The sequence below is a fragment of the Lynx canadensis genome, chromosome E2, assembly GCF_007474595.2.
Source record: "Lynx canadensis isolate LIC74 chromosome E2, mLynCan4.pri.v2, whole genome shotgun sequence".
NCBI classification, from domain to species: domain Eukaryota; kingdom Metazoa; phylum Chordata; class Mammalia; order Carnivora; family Felidae; genus Lynx; species Lynx canadensis.
In genome coordinates this window covers 36716863-36738268 of record NC_044317.1, presented here as the reverse complement: position 1 = coordinate 36738268, position 21406 = coordinate 36716863, and the positions used below count along the sequence as shown (strand labels likewise).

Below are 21406 nucleotides of genomic sequence, written 5' to 3'. Positions count from 1 at the left end.
ACCAGACCAGATAGACTTGACAGATATTTAGAACTTTTCATCCAAAAGCAGGAGAATACACGTTCTTCTTGAGTGCACATGGAACATTCTCCAAGATAGATCACATACTGTCACAAAACAGCCCTCAATAAATACAAAAGAATTGAGATCATACCATGCATATTTCCAGATCACAATACTATGAAACTTGAAATCAACCACAAGAAAATATTTGGAAAGCCTCCAAATGCATGGAGGTTAAAGAACATTCTACTGAAGAATGAGTAAGTCAACCTGTCAATTAAAGAAGAAATTTAAAAATATATGGAAGCAAATTAAAATCAAAACACGACAGTCCAAACCGTCTGGGATGCAGCAAAGGCAGTCCTAAGGGGAAAATACATTCCAATCCAGGCCTATCTCAAGAAACAAGAAAAATCCCAAATAGAAAACCTAACTGCACACCTAAAGGAACAAGAAGCAGAACAGCAAAGAAACCCCAAAGCCAGCAGCAGAAGAGAAATAATAAAGATTAGAGCAGAAATAAATACAAATTAAAAAAAACACAATAGAACAGATCAATGAATCTAAAAGCTGGTTTTTAGAAAGAATAAACAAAATTGATAACCCCCTAGCCAGACTTCTCAAAAAGAAAAGAGAACCCAAATAGATAAAATCACGAATGAAAGAGGAGAGATCACAACCAACACCACAGAAATACAAACAATTCTTAGAGACTACTATGAAAAATTATATGCCAACAAACTGGACAACCGGGAAGAAATGGAAAAATTCCTAAATACCCACACACTACCAAAACTGAAACAGGAAGAAACAGAAAATTAGAACAGTCCCATAACCAGTGAAGAAATGGAATTAGTTATCAAAAAATCTCCCAACATATAACAGTCCTGGGCCAGATGGCTTCCCGGAGCAATTCTACCAGACATTTAAAGCAGAGTTAATACCTATCCTTCTCAAGCTGTTCCAAAAAATAGAAATGGAAGGACAGCTTCCGGACTCATCCTATGAAGTCAGCATTACCTTGATTCCCAAACCAGACTGAGACCCCACTAAAAATGAGAATTAGAGGCCAATATCCATGATGAACATAAAGCAAAATTCTCAACAAGATACTAGCAAATCGAATTCAACAGTATTTTAAAAGAATTATTCACCATGATCAAGTGGGATTTATTCCTGGGCTGCAGGGCTGGTTCAATATTCATAAATCAATCAATGTGATACCCCACATTAATAGAAGGGTAAGAACGATACGATCCTGTCAATAGATGCAGAAAAACCATTTGACAAAATACAGCATACTTTCTTAAAAACCCTCAAGAAAGTTGGGATAGAAGGAACATACCTTAACATCATAAAAGCCATATATGAAAAGCCCACAGCTAATATCCTCAATGGAGAAAAACTGAGAGCTTTCCCCCTGAGATCAGGAACACGACAGGGATGTCCACTCTTACCACTGTTGTTTAACACAGTATTGGAAGTACTAGCCTCAGTAATCAGACAACAAAATGAAATAAAAGGCATCCAAATTGGCAAAGAAGTCAAACTTTTAATTTTTGCAGAAGACATGATACTCTACAAAACCTGAAAGACTCCACCAAAAAGCTGCTAGAACTGATACATGAATTCAGCAAAGTCACAGGATACAAAATCAATGTACAGAAATCGGTTCCATTTCTATACACCAATAAAGAAGCAACAGAAAGGGAAATCAAGAAACCAATCCCATTTACAACTGTACCAAAAACCATAAAATACCTAGGAATAAACCTAACTAAAGAGGTAAAAGATCTGTATGCTGAAAACTATATAGAAACTTATCAAAGAAATTGAAGAAGACACAAAGAAACGGAAAAACATTCCATGCTCATGGATTGGAAGAACAAATATTATTAAAATGTCAATACTTCCCAAAGCAATCTACACATTCAATGCAATCCCAATCAAAATTGCACCGACATTCTTCTCAAAGCTAGAACAAACAGCCCTAAAATTTATATGGAGCCACAAAAGACCCCAAATAGCCAAAGTAATGTTGAAAAAGAAAACCAAAGCTGGAGGCATCACAATCCCAGACTTTAGCCTCTACTACAAAGCTGTAATTATTGGCACAAAAACAGACACATAGACCAATGGAATAGAATGGAGAACCCAGAAATGGACCCCCAAAATGTGTAGCCAGCTAATCTTTGACAAAGCAGGAAAAAGTATCCAATGGAAAAAAAGACAATCTCTTTAGCAAATGGTGCTGGGAGAACTGGACCACTTTCTTACACCATACACAAAAGTAAACTCAAAATGGATGAAAGACCTAAATGTAAGACAGCAAACCATTAAAAACCTAGAGGAGAAAACAAGCAACAACCTCTTTGACCTCAGCCACAGCAACTTCTTACTCGACACATCTACGAAGGCAAGGACAATAAAAGCAAAAATGAACCATTGGGACCTCATCGAGATAAAAAGCTTCTGCACAGCAAAGGAAACAATCAACAAAACTAAAAGGCAACCGACAGAATGGGAGAAGATATTTACAAATGACATAATGAATAAAGGGTTAGTATCCAAAATCTATAAAGAACTTATCAGACTCAACACTCAGGACTGTTTTCTTAATTTCACTGTACGTTGCTTCATTTGTAGCATATAGGAATGCTTCATTTGTAGCGTATATTGATTTTGTATTCTAGCAGTTTTTTTGGTAGAGTCTTTAGCATTTTCTATACATAGTATCATGTCAACTACAAATAGGAAAAGTTTTACTTTTCTCTTATCAATTTGGGTATCTTTTCCAGAACTATGTTGAATACAAGTGGGGAGAGTGGACATTCTTGTCTTGCTCCTGACCTTAGGGGAAAAGCTTTCAGTTTTTCCCCACTGAATACGATGTTGGCCAGGGGGTTTTCATATATGGCCTTTATATGTTGAGGTATGTTCCTTCTAGACCTACTTTGTGGAGGCTTTCTTTTTTTTAAACTTTTTTTTTTTTTTAAATTTTTTTTCCCCAACGTTTATTTATTTTTTGGGGGGACAGAGAGAGACAGAGCATGAATGGGGGAGGGGCAGAGAGAGAGGGAGACACAGAATCGGAAACAGGCTCCAGGCTCTAAGCCATCAGCCCAGAGCCTGACGCGGGGCTCGAACTCACGGACCGCGAGATCGTGACCTGGCTGAAGTCGGACGCTTAACCGACTGCGCCACCCAGGCGCCCCTTTGTGGAGGCTTTCTATCATGAATACATGTTGTACTTTGTTGAATGCTTTTTCTGCATCTATTAGAATAATCATATGGTTTTTATCCTTTCTCTTATGGATGTGATATATCACATTGATTGACTTATACATTGATTGAACCACACTTGCATCCTAGGAATAAATCCCACTTGATTATGGTGAATGATTTCTTTAATGTATTGATGGATTCGGTTCACTACTATTTTGTTGAGATACTGGCCTATACTTCTCTTTTTCTGTAGCATCTTTGTCTGGTTTTGGTGTCGGGGTAACGGTGGCCTCATAGACTCAATATGGAAGCTTTCCTTCCTCCTCTATTTTTTACAACAGTTTGAGAATAGGTATTAACTATTCTTTAAATGTTTGGTAGAAATTCCCCTGGGAAGCTATCTGGTCCTGGACTTTTGTTTGTTGGGAGACTTTTGATTACCGATTCCATTTCTTTGCTGGTTGCGGGTCTGTTCAAATTTTCTATTTCTTCCCATTTCTATTTTTGGCAGTTTATGTTTCTAGGAGTTTATCCATTTCTTCTAGATTGTTTAATTTGTTGGTATATAATTTTTCATAATGTTCTCTTATAATCCTTTGTATTTCTGTGGTGTTATTTCTCTCTTTTATTTCTGATCTTGTTTATTTAAGTCCTCTTTTTTTCCGGAAAAAAAAGAAAAAAGTTTATCAATTTTGTTGATGTTTTCAAAGATACTGGTTTAATGATGTTCTACTGGTTTTTATTTGGCTCTATTTTCTTTTTTTCTGCTCTAATCTTTACTATTTCCTTCTACTGGTTTTGGATTTTGTTTGTTCTTCTATTTCTAACTCCTTCTTTAGATGTAAGGTTAGGTTGAGTTTTTTTTCGCTTTTTGAGACAGGCCTGTATTGCTACAAACTGCCCTCTCAGAAAAGCTTTTGCTGCATCCTAAAGATTTTGGACCATCGTGTTCTCATGTTCAAGTGTCTCCGTATATTTTTTAATTTCCTCTTTGATTTCTCATTTGACCCATTCATTGTTTAGTAGCACGTTATTTAACCTCCATGAATTTGTGTTCTTTCCAGGTTTTTTTCTTGTGAATGACTTCTAGTTGTACAGTGTTGTGGTCAGAAAAGGTGCATAGTGGGGCCCTTGGGTGGCTGAGTTAAGCAACCAACTCTTGATTTTGGCTCAGGTCACGAGCTCACAGTTTATGGGTTTGAACCCCATGCTGGGCTCTGCACTGTGTCAACACAGCCTGCTTGGAATTCTTTCTCTCTCCCTCTCTCTGCCTCTCCCTCCCTCTCTCACTTGTGCTCTCTCTCCAAATAAATTAAGTGAAAGAAAGAAAGAAAGAAAGAAAGAAAGAAAGAAAGAAAGAAAGAAAGAAAGAAAGAAAGAAAGATACATGTGATATTTTTGAATTTGAGATCAGTTTTTTGGCCTAATACGTGTTCTGTTCTGAAGAATATTCCACGTGCACTTTAAAAGAACATGTATCCAGGGCACCTGGCTCAGTTGGGCAAGCACCTGACTTTAGCTCAGGTCATGATCTCACAGTTCATGAGCTTGAGCCCCACATCAGGCTCTGTGTTGACAGCTTGGAACCTGGAGCCTGCTTCAGATTCTGTGTCTCTCTCTGCCCCTCCCCCTTTTGCACTCTGTCTCTCAAAAATAAACAAACATTAAAAATTTGAAAGAAAGAAAGAAAGAAAGAAAGAAAGAAAGAAAGAAAGAAAAGAAAAGAAAAGAATATGTGTCCTGTTGTTGTAGGATGGAATATTCTGAATCCATCTGGTCCAATGTGTCATTCAGAGCCACTGTTTCCTTCTGATTTTCTGTTTGGATGATCTATCCACTGATGTAAGTGGGGACTGAAGTCCCTTACTATTAGTGTATTACTATCAATTAGTTCTTTTATGTTTGTTATTAACTGCTTTTAAGTATTTGAGTGTTTCTATGTTGGGTGTATAAAAATTTACAACTGTTGTGTTTTCTTGTTGAATTGTTCCCTTTAAAATTATACAGTGTCATTCTTTGTAATAATTTTTTAAAAACAAAAATGCCACTGTTGCTGAGGGTGTGGAAAAATTAGAACCCATGTACAGTGTTGGTAGGAATGTAAAATAGAGCAATGGCTATGGAAAACAGGTAAGCAGTTAAATAAGTTAAACACGGAATCACCACATAACCATGCAATTTCACTCCTGTGAATATAATAAAAGAAATAAAAACAGATATTAAAACAAAAACTTGTATGTGAATGTTCACAGAAGCCTATTCACAATAGCTATAAGGTAGAAACAAGTGAAATGCCCATCAATAATAAATAACAATATGTGATATATCCATACAATGGAATATTATTTGGCCATAAAAAGAAACGAAGTACAGACATATGCTAGAATACAAACAAACTAAATGCCTAATTAACGGAATCAGATATCAAAGGGCATATATTATACAATTTCATCTATATAAGAAATATCAAGAAGAAGCAAATCCATAGATACAAAGAGCAAATTAGTGGTTGCTAGGGGCTGGAAGCAGGGTGGAATAGGGAGTGACTGCTTAATGGAAACAAGGTCTCACTTCAGAGTGATAAAAATGTTCTGGAATTAGATAATGGTGATGATTGCACAACACTGTAAATATATTAATACTACGAAAGTAGACCCTTTAACATGGTTTAAAGGGTGAATTTAATCTTTTTTACCACAATGAAAAAAATCAATTGCATTTCTATATGTGAATAATAAACATAAAACAAAAATTTTCAAACAATTCCACTCAAAATAGCACCCAAAAAGTTGAGTTCATAAGGATAAATTCACAAAATATGTGCAAAACCTGTACAATGAAAACTACAACAAACTGCTGAGAGAAATTTTTAGAGGAGGCGGTAAATTTCTATTGCCAAGGGAGGCAATAGAGGGAGGTAAAAAGAGAGGTAACTATTTTGAAAAGATAGACACTTCATTTTGGCATAAAAGATGTCTTACCAATAGTTTTAATTGCAGTTTTAAATGAATTTCTACTTTTTCTAGTTAAGAATAGCCAAATTTTATAGAACAAGAGAAAAAAAAACTTCATAGGATTATGACATGTTAGTAAAGTGCTCACAGAAGTCCTTCCTGAGGAAAAAAAAAAAAAAAAAAAAATTTGGGTAAGTCTAGCACTCTTGATCCTGTCAGCCTAATCGAGTAGTGTCATTAGGCAATATTGCTATGGTAAAAATGGCCCCTTAATAAGGCATCTGGACTGGAAGGTACCTGATGAGAAGCTACAGTTTTAGGCCTCCCTAAGTACCATATAATCACACCATTCCCTGCAAAATCTTGGAAGCAAAGTTCTTACTCATGGGCTAAGAAACATGAAATTTCTAAGCCATGGTAAGTCTTGCAACCACTAGAAGGGTTTTGGGGGGTTTTGTGTTTTTTTTTTGTTTTTGTTTGTTTGTTTGCTTCCATATCTGAGCTGTATGGAAAGGCAGAGATAGTCCTTAGTATTCTATGAGGATCCTCACTGACCACAATTCTGATGCTATTCTGATTACACGGAGTTTTTATATCTGGGCCCAGGGGCCTGGGATAAGCCTGAGTGGCTACCTGCACTAGAGCACTGGTGGTCATAAAGCCATTGCATGACCTTGTGAACTTGGTTTATAAAGCAGGTATTAAAAATTCAAGAAACCACATACAGGTAAGAATGGCAAATTCATTTTTAAAAAATTTAGACACATACTATTTTAAGAAACAGGGCTTTTAACATAACTTGGTAGTTAATGGTGTTCTATTAAAAATTTAAAACAAATTAACAAATGATTATTTGGGTTATGAAAAGTATTAAGAAGAACATTAAGATCACGAAATTACTGAAATCTAAACGGAAAATGTCATTATGGCTGCGGCTCTTTTTGTCACCATATGCATCTGACAGGAACAAAGCAACTCTGCGTGGCAGGAGCGGCTTTCGGAGCCAGAACCCAGGAGCCTGGAGCCGGGCACATCGGGCATTCCCGTCGGGGCAGAAGGGGACTGAAAGGGCCGTGCTCGTCCACTTGGGCCGCTGTCCCCGCGTTCCCGCCGCTGTCACCCGGAGCCGGCCAGGCGACTCGGGGAAGGTCCGGACAGGGCGCCTCGTCGGCTCTAGAGAAACCCACGCCTCTCTCCCGCGCACACAGTCGCCCGGCTGTCGCCGGCCGGACTGCGAGCCTGAGCGCCTCCCTGGCACCCCCTCGGCTCAGCCCGGCCCGTTCCGGGCTCCCACTGTAGCCCCCGAGCCCAAGGGCCGGCCCGCCCGCTCGGCCTCCCGGACCCGGCGAGGCGGCCTCTCCACAGCCAACGGTCGCCAGCAAAGGCCGCCCGCCCGCGCACCCGCCCGGCCGGCCCTCAGCGCCCACCTGTTGGTCGCACCCGGGGCACGATTTGGTGGCCATCTTCACTTTCTTGGCTCGAGTTGCAGACATGCTCCTCTCGGGGGCGGCGGCAGTGGCGGCGACAGCAGCGACAACAGCGCCACAGCTCGGACTCCTCCCCTCGTACCTCAGCGGCCCAGCCTCCGCCAGGCGGGTCCCCGCCGCCCAGGCCGAGGCTTGGGCAGGTGCGCGCGCGTGCGTGCGCGAACTCGCGCGGAGGCCGCGTGCCGGGGCAGCGGGGCGCGGCGTGCGCCAGCAGCGGTCGCGGGCCTCTCGCGCCGCGCGGGACCGCGGAATGCACTCCCACCCTCACAGCGCCGGCCTTCGAGCGCGTCCCGATTCTTACGAGAGGAGACGGTCTCGAAGGTCCAGCGCCACAAAGACCACGACTTCTCCTGGTCGTGCGGAATGCGTGGGGGCGTGGTTTGGGCGGGACTCGGCAGTAACAGGCCTCGGGATCCACCAACGAATGCACAGATAAGGCGGGTCGTGGTGCTGGGCACGCCCTCTCCCCGGGGAGAAAGGAGAACGTGCGTGAAAGTGGTGGAAGGAAAAGCGCCTAGCATAGGTGAAGGCATTTAATAACTTCAAAAATGTCAGCAACTGTAATCATTGAGAGACTGTAATAGACGTCTGATTAACAGTGTGGACCTAGCGTTCAAGATTGAAAATTCATTCATTTATTTAATAAATAATTGCCTAAGGCCCACTATCAGGCGAATTTGAATAAAATGCAGTATGCTGTCTAGGAGCACACTTTAGGTATTTACACCAGTGCTGCTTAGTCCAAGATGAAGGACCCGTTTTTTCTTTCTTAATCCGTCAATCACTGATACTTAACTAAATTAAGATAATAAATTACACGTAAACTGAAATGGAAAAAATTATACAAAATACAAATTCATTTTTTAAATGTGAAATTCAACAGACAAAATTACATTTCAGCAAACAATCAGGACAAACAGAAAATAATTTTAAAAACTGTACACTTTGCTTTGAGAAAATTTGCCAATCAGCATTTATTATAGTAAATGGCTATTACACTGTTTTTGTTCTACAGTTGTAACTAAAGCAAAGGTGTGAGTGAAGTTTCTCTTCTCTTAATAAATGCCTGTAAGCATACTCTGAATGAATGAATCCATTGTGTACCAATACTTAAAGCTTTCAATGTGACATATATTTTTTCTTGTGTGGTAATTTATCTAAAGTAGATTGGATTGATAAAGGCAGAGGAAATTTTATATCTAAACTATTTCTAATTTTTCATGGTAGGAAAACTGTCTCATGATGGTATGTTAATGAGAATGGAAGAACTGATTTTAAAGCAACTTCAGTAAATTCGTGGTTCATTCTTACCCTTTATCTAAAATTAACTGATGATGTTTTTTTTTCAAAATTCATATTCAGTCCTCTTAAGTGGCCAGTTCCAACAGTTCATCCCATATTGTAATTAAAATTTTAAATATCTTTCCATAAAAAGAAATGGATTCCAGATCCATGATTTTCCTATCTGGCAATCTTCTTTTGAAGGAAAGTATGGATGAAACTGTTCTATCATATTTGTAAAATATTTAATTACAATTTTCATAGGTGTGCAATGTCAAATTCATTGTTTCTTTTATTGATGTTTTTAATATATAAAAATAATATGTAAAATCTCTGTTTCCCCAACTTTCTAACTTAAATTTTTGTTTTTCCATCCTAACTGCCTTAGGTTGCATTCTTTCCTTCCATTAAAATATTAAGATCCAGGGGCGCCTGGGTGGCGCAGTCGGTTAAGCGTCCGACTTCAGCCAGGTCACGATCTCGCGGTCCGTGAGTTCGAGCCCCGCGTCGGGCTCTGGGCTGATGGCTCAGAGCCTGGAGCCTGTTTCCGATTCTGTGTCTCCCTCTCTCTCTGCCCCTCCCCTGTTCATGCTCTGTCTCTCTCTGTCCCAAAAATAAATAAACGTTGAAAAAATAAATAAATAAATAAATAAATAAATAAATAAATAAATATTAAGATCCAAATCTTGTCCACAAAATACTAGCAAACTAAACTCAGCACATGTTAAAAGATTTATAGATCAAAAACAAAACAAAACAAAACCCTTTTCTAATATGATAACATGTTTCAAAAAACAAAAAAGAGTTAGGTCATGACCAAGTGAGATTAATTCCCAGAGTGCCCGGATGGTTCTACATACAAAAACCATTTAATGTAATAAACCACAGGAGTGATAGTTTTCTAACGTCTTCCCCTCAAAGAACCCTGATTTTGACAACGCCAGCAAATGAGAGTATCCTTTGTGATACTTCCCCTTTATGGGAGTCCAGGAGTCCAGTGGAGAAGTTCTAGCACATCCTGGGAGAAAGAAAAAAACAAAAACAAAGATTGGATCCATTGAAGAAAGTAAGAGAAATAGGTTTACTTTATCTGTGTCCCCATACCCCAAGATAGCACAGCTCAGTACTAAGAAGAACCCCTTGGCCTGCAATTTCTCCCATAGCAGAAAGTGAGAGCATGTGAGTGAGTACCCAGATTCCCCAGTGTGGGCAACACGGCCAAAGATGCCCATCTCTTTCTCACCCCATCTGGAATACTGAGGTAAGCTGCACAACTGAAGGTGAGGAGAGGCTGGGAGCAGAGCAGGCAGGACTTAGAGTGCACCGCTCTAAGAGACATAGAACATACTAACTGCTTTGTGGACTTCATTACAAGGGCCACCACAAATCACTAGAGGGATCTTGCCTGCAGACTCCCCCAAATGGCCCACAGGCATCCCTAATGCTCTCTATGCCTCACCCACATAATCCCCCGCACACACATCTTGTGGCCAGTTCCCCATGTGTGCCCCTGCGAATGGCAAGTGCAAGATTGGCAGAGAGCTCATGAACACGCACAGAAAATTGGTCCAACTCTGCAAGATTCTGAGAAAGCAAACAAACTTGAATATTCACCACTGCCCTAGGAAAAGTAATGCTGAAGCTGTCAGCACTAGGTCTAGTTTTGCAGAAAGAAGGCATATAACCTTAAGAATGCCACACACACACACACACACACACACACACAAAAGGGACAAGAAGTGTGGAGCAGGCATACCTATAGGAATGGTCTGAGAAAATCTGAGAATCCCTAAACAGGCTGACAGAAATTATTTCTCTTTCAAAGACAGACAATAAAGACTGGAAGAAGTTACTACTTCAAATGCAAAGGCAGTAATCCAACACTTGAAGGAACATGAAAAATCAAGGGAAAATTAAACCAGCAAAGGAACAAATTGATTTTTTACTAACCAACCCCAAAAGAAATGGAAATCTATGATTTGAATGATAAAAAATTCAAAATAGTTGCTTTAAGGAAGCTCAGTAGCCTACAAAGAAACAAAGAAAAACATTTCAATAAAATCAGGAAAACAACACATGAACAAAATAAGAAGTTTAACAGAGAGATAGAAATCACAAAACAGAACTACACAGAAATTCTGGACCTGAAGACCGCACCAAATGAAATGAAAATTGCAGTAGAGAACACCAACTGTCTTGATAAAGGGAAAGAATCTCAACTCGAAGACAAATCACATGAAATTATTTATTTAGAGGAGATCACCAACAACAAAAAGAATGAAAAAGACTGAAGAAAGACTACTACATGGATTATGAAATTGCAGCAATTGAAACAATTTCTGTATTTTAGGAGTACTAGTAGGAAAAGAGAGGGAGAAAGGGACAGAAAGCTTATTTAAAGAAATAATGCTAGAGAGGGCACCTGGGTGGCTTAGTTGATTAAGCATCTGACTTAAGCTCAGGTCATGATCTCAAGGTTCGGGAGTTCAAGCCCCACACTGCTGTCAGTGCAGAGCCCGCTTTGGATCCTCTGCCCCCCTCTTTCTCTGCTCCCCCCTACTCTTACATGCTGTATCTCTGTTTCAAAAATAAACATTAAAAAATGTTTTTTAAAAAAAGAAAGAATGCCTGAGAACTTCCCATTTCTGGAAAGAGATGGGCATCCAAATTCATGAAGTTCATAGGTCCCCAAATATATTCAACCAAAGGTATCTTCTAAAATACATTATAATAAAACAGTCTCAAAACAAAGAGGAAATATTAAAAGCAAAAAAAAAAAAATCCCACATACAAGGTAAACTCCATAAGGCTATCAGTGTCATCCTCAACACAAACACCATAGGCCAGGATAGAGTGAGATGAAAAATCAAAATGCTGAGAGGAAAAAAAAACTGCCAACCAAGAATACATTACCTGGCAAAGCTGTCATTCAGAAGTGAAGGAGAGAGAAAGATTTTCCCTGACAAAGTCTGAGGGAGTTAATCATCACTAGACCTGCCATAGCAAATGCTGAAAGGAATTCCTTAATCTGAAATGAAAGGATGCTATTAACATGAAAACATATGAAAGAATAAAACATACTGGTAAAGGTAAGAATATAGTAAGTACTCTCACACTATAGTGTGGTGTTGTATATAAATCACTTAACTCTAATGCAAAGATTAAAGGACAAAACATTAAATAACTATTGCTACAATAGTTTATTGATAGATACACAATATAAAAAAACAGATATTGTGGAGTGCCTGGGTGACTCAGTCCCCCAGGTGTCTGACTCTTGGTTTTGGCTCAGGTCATGATCTTGCAGTTCATGGGTTTGGGCCCCATGTTGGGCTCTGCACTGTAAGTGCAGAGCCTGCTTGGGATTCAATCTCTCTCTCTCTCTCTCTCTCTCTCTCTCTCTCTCTCTCTTCCTCTCTTTCTGCCCCTCCCATGAACTCTCAAAAAAAAAAAAAAAAAAAAAGATGGACACTGTAACATCAGAGGCAAAATGGAGTAAAAGGGTAGTTTTTGTATGCAATCAGAGTTAAGTTGTTATCACCTTAGAATACACTGTAATAACTATAAGATGCTTTATGTAAGCCTCACGTGAATGTTATTCAACCATAAGAAAAAAGGAAATCCTGCTATTTGCAACTATATGTATGAACCTCGAAGATACAATGCTCAGTGGAATAAGCCAAACAGGTAAATACAAATACCATATGATCTCTAAACATGTGGAATCTAAAACAAAAACAAACAAACAAACAAAAAACATAAAAAGTTCTAAATCACAGAAACAGATAGTAGAATGGCAGGATCTGGGGAATAGGGAAAGTGGAAAGATGCTTGTCAAAATGTACAAGCTTTCAGTTGTAAGATAAGTTTTATGGATCTAATGCACATACATCATGAATCATGATGACTATAGTTAATAATACTGTATTGTGTGCTTGAAACTTGCTAAGAGAGTAAATTTTTTTAAACAAGATTTTTTCTTTCTTTTTTTTTGAGATTTTATTGTTAAGCAATCTCCATACCCAACATGAGGGCTCATACCCACAACCCCAAGATCAAGAGTCACATGCTCTACCAACTGAGCTAGTTGGGCACATCCCTAACAGAGTAAATCTTTTTTTTTTTTTTTTTTTAGAGAGAGAGAGAGACAGAGAGAGAGAGTGCACGTGAGACAGCTCCACAGCCACACAGTCAGCATGGAGCCTGACATGGGATTCAATCTCAGATGGAAAGATTATGACCTGACCCAAAATCATGAGTCAGAAGCTTAACCAACTGAGCCACCCAGGCGCCCCTAAGAGAGTAGTTTGTAAGCATTCTCTCTTCTAAAACAAAAGGTAACATAAACTATGTAATATGATGGATATGTTAATTACTCTGATTGTGGTAATCATTTCACAAAGTATACATATATCAAATCACCACATTATACATGGTATACATATACAATTTTAATTGTCAATTCTATCTCAATAAATCTGGAAAAATGGAATGTACCAGATTAATAGAAAGAAGGAGGAGAAAAACACATGACAATTTGAGGCAGAAAAAGCATGTTAACAAAATCAACACCTTTTCATGATAAAAACACTCAACGAAAAACAGCAAGTGCCGGTCTGAATGGGAGAAATTGGAACCCTTATGCATTGCTGCTGGGAATATAAAATGGTGCAGCTGCCATGGAAAACAGTATTGAGCTTCCCTTAAAAACTTCAACATAGCATTACCATTTGATGCAGCAATTTCATATTTAGGTATCTACACAAAAGAATTTGAAGAACGGACTCAAACATATTTTTATACTAATTTTCATAGCACCATGCATCGCAATAACCAAAAGGTGGAAATAATCCAAATGTGCATTCAATGAAAGAATGGACAAAGAAAATGTGGTATATACATACGATAGACTATTTCTTCAGTCATAAAAAGGAACGACATTTTGATATGTGCTATAACATGGATAGATCCTGAATAAATAAAAGATCGTGCTTAAATAAACCAGACACAGGAGCATCTGGGTGGCTCAGTCGGTTAAGCATCTGACTTTGGCTCAGGTCATGATCTCACAGTTTGTGAGTTCGAGCCCCATATCAGTCTCACTGCTGTGAGCACAAAGCCTGCTTTGATTCTCTGCCCCTCCCCCACTGATTCTCTCTCTCTCTCTCTCTCTCTCTCTCTCTCTGTCTCTCTCTCTCAAAATAAATAAATAAACTAAAAAAGTAAGCCAAACACAAAAGCACAAATACTGTGTAACAACTCCATTTATATAAGATACCTAGATTACTCAAATTCAAAAATACAGAAGGCTAAATGGTAGCTACTAGGGGGAGGGTGGAGAGGAAATATTTTGGTAGATTTTTTCTAGTTTTATCGAAATGTAATTGACATGTATCGTCATATAAGTTTAAGGTATACAACATAGTGATTTGATATATGTATACATGGCAAAATAATTATCACAATAAGTTTAATACCTATTACCCCACATGTTTACAATTTTTTCTTGTGATGAGAACTTTTAAAATCTACTTTCTTGGGAACTTTCAAATATACAATAAATACAGTGTTGATAATTATAGTCAACAGGAAAAAGTTGGAAGATGGCGGCTTAGGAGGATGCTGCGCTCACCGCGCATCCTGCTGATCACTTAGATTCCACCTACACCTGCCTAACTAACCCAGAAAACCACCAGAAGACTAGCAGAATGGAGTCTCCGGAGCCAAGCGCAGACGAGAGGCCCACGGAAGAGGGGCCCCTCCTGAAGTGGATCACCTAAGGAGAAGCAAGCTAAGCCTGCCCCTCCTGCCCCCATGCACCTTGCCTACCCACCCCAGCTAATACGCCAGATCCCCAGCACCACAAGCCTGGCAGTGTGCCAGTAGCCCAGAGGGGCCACACCACCCCACAGTGAATCCCGCCCCTAGGAGAGGGGAGGAGAAGGCACACACCAGTCTGACTGTGGCCCCAGTGGTTGGCTGGGGGCAGACATCAGGTCTGACTGTGGACCCGCCCACCAACGCAAGTTATTCAAGACAGCACAGGGGAAGTGCCCCTCAGTCCCGGACCACTCCAGGGACTATCCAAAATGACCAAACGGAAGAATTCCCCTAAAAAGAATCTCCAGGAAATAACAACAGCCAATGAACTGATCAAAAAGGATTTAAATAATATAACAGAAAGTGAATTTAGAATAATAGTCATAAAATTAATCGCTGGGCTTGGAAACAGTATAGAGGACAGCAGAGAATCTCTTGCTACAGAGATCAAGGGACTAAGGAACAGTCAGGAGGAGCTGAAAAACGCTTTAAACGAAATGCAAAACAAAATGGAAACGACGACGGCTCGGATTGAAGAGGCAGAGGAAAGAATAGGTGAACTAGAAGATAAAGTTATGGAAAAAGAGGAAGCTGAGAAAAAGAGAGAGAAAAAAATCCAGGAGTATGAGGGGAAAATTAGAGAACTAAGTGATACACTAAAAAGAAATAATATACGCATAATTGGTATCCCAGAGGAGGAAGAGAGAGGGAAAGGTGCTGAAGGGGTACTTGAAGAAATAATAGCTGAGAACTTCCCTGAACTGGGGAAGGAAAAGGCAATGAAATCCAAGAGGCACAGAGAACTCCCTTCAGATGTAACTTGAATCAATCTTCTGCATGACATATCACAGTGAAACTGGCAAAATACAAGGATAAAGAGAAAATTCTGAAAGCAGCAAGGGATAAACGTGCCCTAACTTATAAAGGGAGACCTATAAGACTCGTGACTGATCTCTCTTTTGAAACTTGGCAGGCCAGAAAGGATTGGCACGAGATCTTCAATGTATTGAACAGAAAAAATATGCAGCCAAGAATCCTTTATCCAGCAAGTCTGTCATTTAGAATAGAAGGAGAGATAAAGGTCTTCCCAAACAAACAAAAACTGAAGGAATTTGTCACCACTAAACCAGCCCTACAAGAGATCCTAAGGGGGATCCTGGGAGACAAAGTACCAGAGACATTGCTACAAGCATAAAACATACAGACATCACAATGACTCTAAACCCATATCTTTCTATAATAACACTGAATGTAAATGGATTAAATGCACGAACCAAACGACATAGGGTATCAGAATGGATAAAAAAACAAGACCCATCTATTTGCTCTCTACAAGAGACTCATTTTAGATCTAGATCTGAGGACACCTTCAGATTGAGAGTGAGGGGATGGAGAACTATTTATCATGCTACTGGAAGCCAAAAGAAAGCTGGAGTAGCCATACTTATATCAGACAAACTAGACTTTAAATTAAAGGCTGTAACAAGAGAGGAAGAAGAGCATTATATAATAATTACAGAGTCTATCCATCAGGAAGAGGTAACAATTATAAATGTCTATGCGCCGAATACGGGAGCCCCCAAATATATAAAACAATTACTCACAAACATAAGCAACCTTATTGATAAGAATGTGGTAATTGCAGGGGACTTTAACACTCCACTTACAGAAATGGATAGATCATCTAGACACATGGTCAATAAAGAAACAAGGGCCCTGAATGATACAATGGATCAGATGGACTTGATAGATATATTTAGAACTCTGCATCCCAAAGCAACAGAATATACTTTCTTCTCGAGTGCACATGGAACATTCTCCAAGATAGATCATATACTGGGTCACAAAACAGCCCTTCATAAGTATACAAGAATTGAAATTATACCATGCATACTTTCAGACCACAATGCTATGAAGCTTGAAATCAACCACAGGAAAAAGTCTGGAAAACCTCCAAAAGCATGGAGGTTAAAGAACACCCTACTAAAGAATGAGTGGGTCAACCAGGCAATTAGAGAAGAAATTTAAAAATATATGGAAACAAACGAAAATGAAAATACAATGATCCAAACGCTTTGGGACGCAGCGAAGGCAGTCCTGAGAGGAAAATACGTTGCAATCCAGGCCTATCTCAAGAAACAAGAAAAATCCCAAATACAAAATCTAACAGCACACCTAAAGGAAATAGAAGCAGAACAGCAAAGGCAGCCTCAACCCAGCAGAAGAGAAATAATAAAGATCAGAGCAGAAATAAACAATATAGAATCTAAAAAACTGTAGAGCAGATCAACGAAACCAAGAGTTGGCTTTTTGAAAAAATAAACAAAATTGACAAACCGCTAGCCAGGCTTCTCAAAAAGAAAAGGGAGATGACCCAAATAGATAAAATCATGAATGAAAATGGAATTATTACAACCAATCCCTCAGAGATACAAAAAATTATCAGGGAATACTATGAAAAATTATATGCCAACAAATTGGACAACCTGGAAGAAATGGACAAATTCCTAAACACCCACACGCTTCCAAAACTCAATCAGGAGGAAATAGAAAGCTTGAACAGACCCATAACCAGCGAAGAAATTGAATCGGTTATCAAAAATCTCCCAACAAATAAGAGTCCAGGACCAGATGGCTTCCCAGGGGAGTTCTACCAGACGTTTAAAGCAGAGATAATACCTATCCTTCTCAAGCTATTCCAAGAAATAGAAAGGGAAGGAAAACTTCCAGACTCATTCTATGAAGCCAGTATTACTTTGATTCCTAAACCAGACAGAGACCCAGTAAAAAAAGCGAACTACAGGCCAATATCCCTGATGAATATGGATGCAAAAATTCTCAATAAGATACTATAAATCGAATTCAACAGCATATAAAAAGAATTATTCACCATGATCAAGTGGGATTCATTCCTGGGATGCAGGGCTGGTTCAACATTCGCAAATCACTCAATGTGATACATCACATTATTAAAAGAAAAGATAAGAACCATATGATCCTGTCAATCGATGCAGAAAAGGCCTTTGACAAAATCCAGCACCCTTTCTTAATAAAAACCCTTGAGAAAGTTGGGATAGAAGGAACATACTTACACATCATAAAAGCCATTTATGAAAAGCCCACAGCTAACATCATCCTCAATGGTGGAAAACTGAGAGCTTTTTCCCTGAGATCAGGAACACGACAGGGATGCCCACTCTCACCGCTGTTGTTTAACATAGTGTTGGAAGTTCTAGCATCAGCAATCAGACAACAAAAGGAAATCAAAGGCATCAAAATTGGCAAAGATGAAGTCAAGCTTTCACTTTTTGCAGATGACATGATATTATACATGGAAAATCAAAGGCATCAAAATTGGCAAAGATGAAGTCAAGCATTCGCTTTTTGCAGATGACATGATATTATACATGGAAAACCCGATAGACTCCACCAAAAGTCTGCTAGAACTGATACATGAATTCAGCAAAGTTGCAGGATACAAAATCAATGTACAGAAATCAGTTGCATTCTTATACACTAATAATGAAGCAACAGAAAGACAAATAAAGAAACTGATGCCATTCACAATTGCACCAAGAAGCATAAAATACCTAGGAATAAATCTAACCAAAGATGTAAAAGATCTGTATGCTGAAAACTATAGAAAGCTTATGAAGGTAATTGAAGAAGATATAAAGAAATGGAAAGACATTCCGTGCTCATGGTTTGGAAGAATAAATATTGTCAAAATGTCAATACTACCCAAAGCCATCTACACATTCAATGCAATCCCAATCAAAATTGCACCAGCCTTCTTCTCGAAACTAGAACAAGCAATCCTAAAATTCATATGGAACCACAAAAGGCCCCGAATAGCCAAAGGAATTTTGAAGAAGAAGACCAAAGCAGGAGGCATCACAATCCCAGACTTTAGCCTCTACTACAAAGCTGTTGTCATCAAGACAGCATGGTATTGGCACAAAAACAGACACATAGACCAATGGAATAGCATAGAAACCCCAGAACTAGACCCACAAACGTATGGCCAACTAATCTTTGACAAAGCAGGAAAGAACATCCAATGGAAAAAAGACAGTCTCTTTAACAAATGGTGCTGGGAGAACTGGGCAGCAACATGCAGAAGGTTGAAACTAGACCACTTTCTCACACCATTCACAAAAATAAACTCAAAATGGATAAAGGACCTGAATGTGAGACAGGAAACCATCAAAACCCTAGAGGAGAAAGCAGCAAAAGACCTCTCTGACCTCAGCCGTAGCAATCTCTTACTCGACACATCCCCAAAGGCAAGGGAATTAAAAGCAAAAATGAACTACTGGGACCTTATGAAGATAAAAAGCTTCTGCACAGCAAAGGAAACCACCAACAAAACTAAAAGGCAACCAACGGAATGGGAAAAGATATTTGCAAATGACATATTGGACAAAGGGCTAGTATCCAAAATCTATAAAGAGCTCACCAAACTCCACACCCGAAAAACAAATAACCCAGTGAAGAAATGGGCAGAAAACATGAATAGACACTTCTCTAAAGAAGACATCCGGATGGCCAATAGGCACGTGAAAAGATGCTCAACATCGCTCCTCAGCAGGGAAATACAAATCAAAACCACACTCAGATATCACCTCACGCCAGTCAGAGTGGCCAAAATGAACAAATCAGGAGACTATAGATGCTGGCGAGGATGTGGAGAAATGGGAACCCTCTTGCACTGTTGGTGGGAATGCAAACTGGTGCAGCCGCTCTGGAAAACAGTGTGGAGGTTCCTCAAAAAATTAAAAATAGACCTACCCTATGACCCAGCAATAGCACTGCTAGGAATTTACCCAAGGGATACAGGAGTACTAATGCATAGGGGCACTTGTACCCCAATGTTTATAGCAGCACTCTCAACAATAGCCAAAATATGGAAAGAGCCTAAATGTCCATCAACTGATGAATGGATAAAGAAATTGTGGTTTATATACACAATGGAGTACTACGTGGCAATGAGAAAGAACGAAATATGGCCCTTTGTAGCAACGTGGATGGAACTGGAGAGTGCGATGCTAAGTGAAATAAGCCATACAGAGAAAGATAGATACTATATGTTTTCACTCTTATGTGGATCCTGAGAAACTTAACAGAAACCCATGGGGGAGGGGAAGGGAAAAAAAAAAAAAGAGGTTAGAGTGGGAGAGAGCCAAAGCCTAAGAGACTCTTAAAAACTGAGAACAAACTGAGGGTTGATGGGGGGTGGGAGGGAGGGGAGGGTGGGTGATGGGTATTGAGGAGGGCATCTTTTGGGATGAGCACTGGGTGTTGTATGGAAACCAATTTGACAATAAATTTCATATATTGAAAAAAAATGATAGTCAATAGGCTATACATTACACCTCCAAAACTTATTTATCTTATAGCTTGAAGCTTATATCTTTCAATCTCCTTCACTCCTTCCCTCATTCCCCCCCACCACCACCACCCACCATTGGTAATTACCAGTTAATTCTCTGTTTCTGTAAGATTCCACATATAAGTAAGATCATACAGTATTTGTCCATATGACCTTCTGATCCTACTTGGGCTTTGACATCTTATACTGACTCATACCTCCTCCATTCCCATTGCCTATGTGCTTCTCACCCTTCTCAGGCTCTAACACGTCACACCAGCTGCTGCTGCTATCCCCATACACACAGTTACTCTCCTTACCCTGCCTAAACCCGAACCCTGTGCTGGCTGCTACCACTCCACTTTATGGATGCCCTCTCTAGCCAGGTAGATCTTCAACAGTCCACATTGAGTTACCATGGTTGCCTTCTTTTTCCCACTTGAAACCCAATCGCCCATGGACCCTTCTATTACATACTTCATTCTTCTCAGACTTCAACACCTTGCACCGGGCCTTCAGCACAAATGTCCCCATCCCCATTTGCAGACTCTGACATTCCACCCCTTGCTGCAGGGATGTCCTCCTACCTTTATTTGTGCAACCTCTCACTGTCTCACTCTTTTCCTCAACCCACACAGACTTAACTTGCTTAGAGTCACCTGATGGTTTTGGACTGGATTGTTCAGGAAGAAAGAAAGGAAGAAAGGAGGGGGAAGGAAGGCAGGAAGGAATGAAGGATGGAAGGAAGAAGGGAAGGAAGGAAGAAAGGAAGGAAAGAAGGAAGAGTTACTTTCTGTTATAACTAACATTGATTTTTTTTTATTTATAGGATATATAGAGTATAATTTCTTTTTTTAAATAGACCATTTTTTGGAGCAATTTTAGGTTTACAAAAAAATTAAGCATCAGGTACACAGATTTTCCATACATACTCTGTCCTCCCCATCCACAGAGCCTTCCCCATGGTCAAAATCTGTCAACAGAATAACCTATTTATTATAATAGACATCACTGTCACCCAAAGTTCATAGTTCAGATTATGGTTGATTCTTGGCATTATACATTCTATAGGTTTGAACAATGTGTAATGACATATCCACCATTATAGTATCACACAGAATAATTTCACTGCCCTAAAAATCATCTATGTTTCATTCATCCCACCTCCCCCTTAACCCTTAGCACCAACTGATCATTTTACTGTCTCCTTAGTTTTGCCTTTTCCAGAAGGTCATATCGTTGGAATCATACAGTATGTACATTTC

At 39.4% G+C, this 21406-nt stretch overlaps 1 protein-coding gene across 1 annotated transcript in view; it reads right to left on the bottom strand.

The window, feature by feature from the left end:
• Positions 1-20675, bottom strand: part of LOC115502107 — a 62490-nt gene extending 41815 nt beyond the window's left edge. Inside the window, exons 1-3 of the mRNA XM_030297313.1 lie at positions 20558-20675; positions 7932-8183; positions 7610-7896 (exon numbers count right to left, since the gene is read on the bottom strand). Of these exons, the coding sequence (XP_030153173.1) occupies positions 7610-7896; positions 7932-8183; positions 20558-20675 (657 nt within the window). The remainder of the gene's footprint in view (positions 1-7609; positions 7897-7931; positions 8184-20557) is intronic.
• Between the last annotated feature and the right edge of the window lie 731 nt (positions 20676-21406).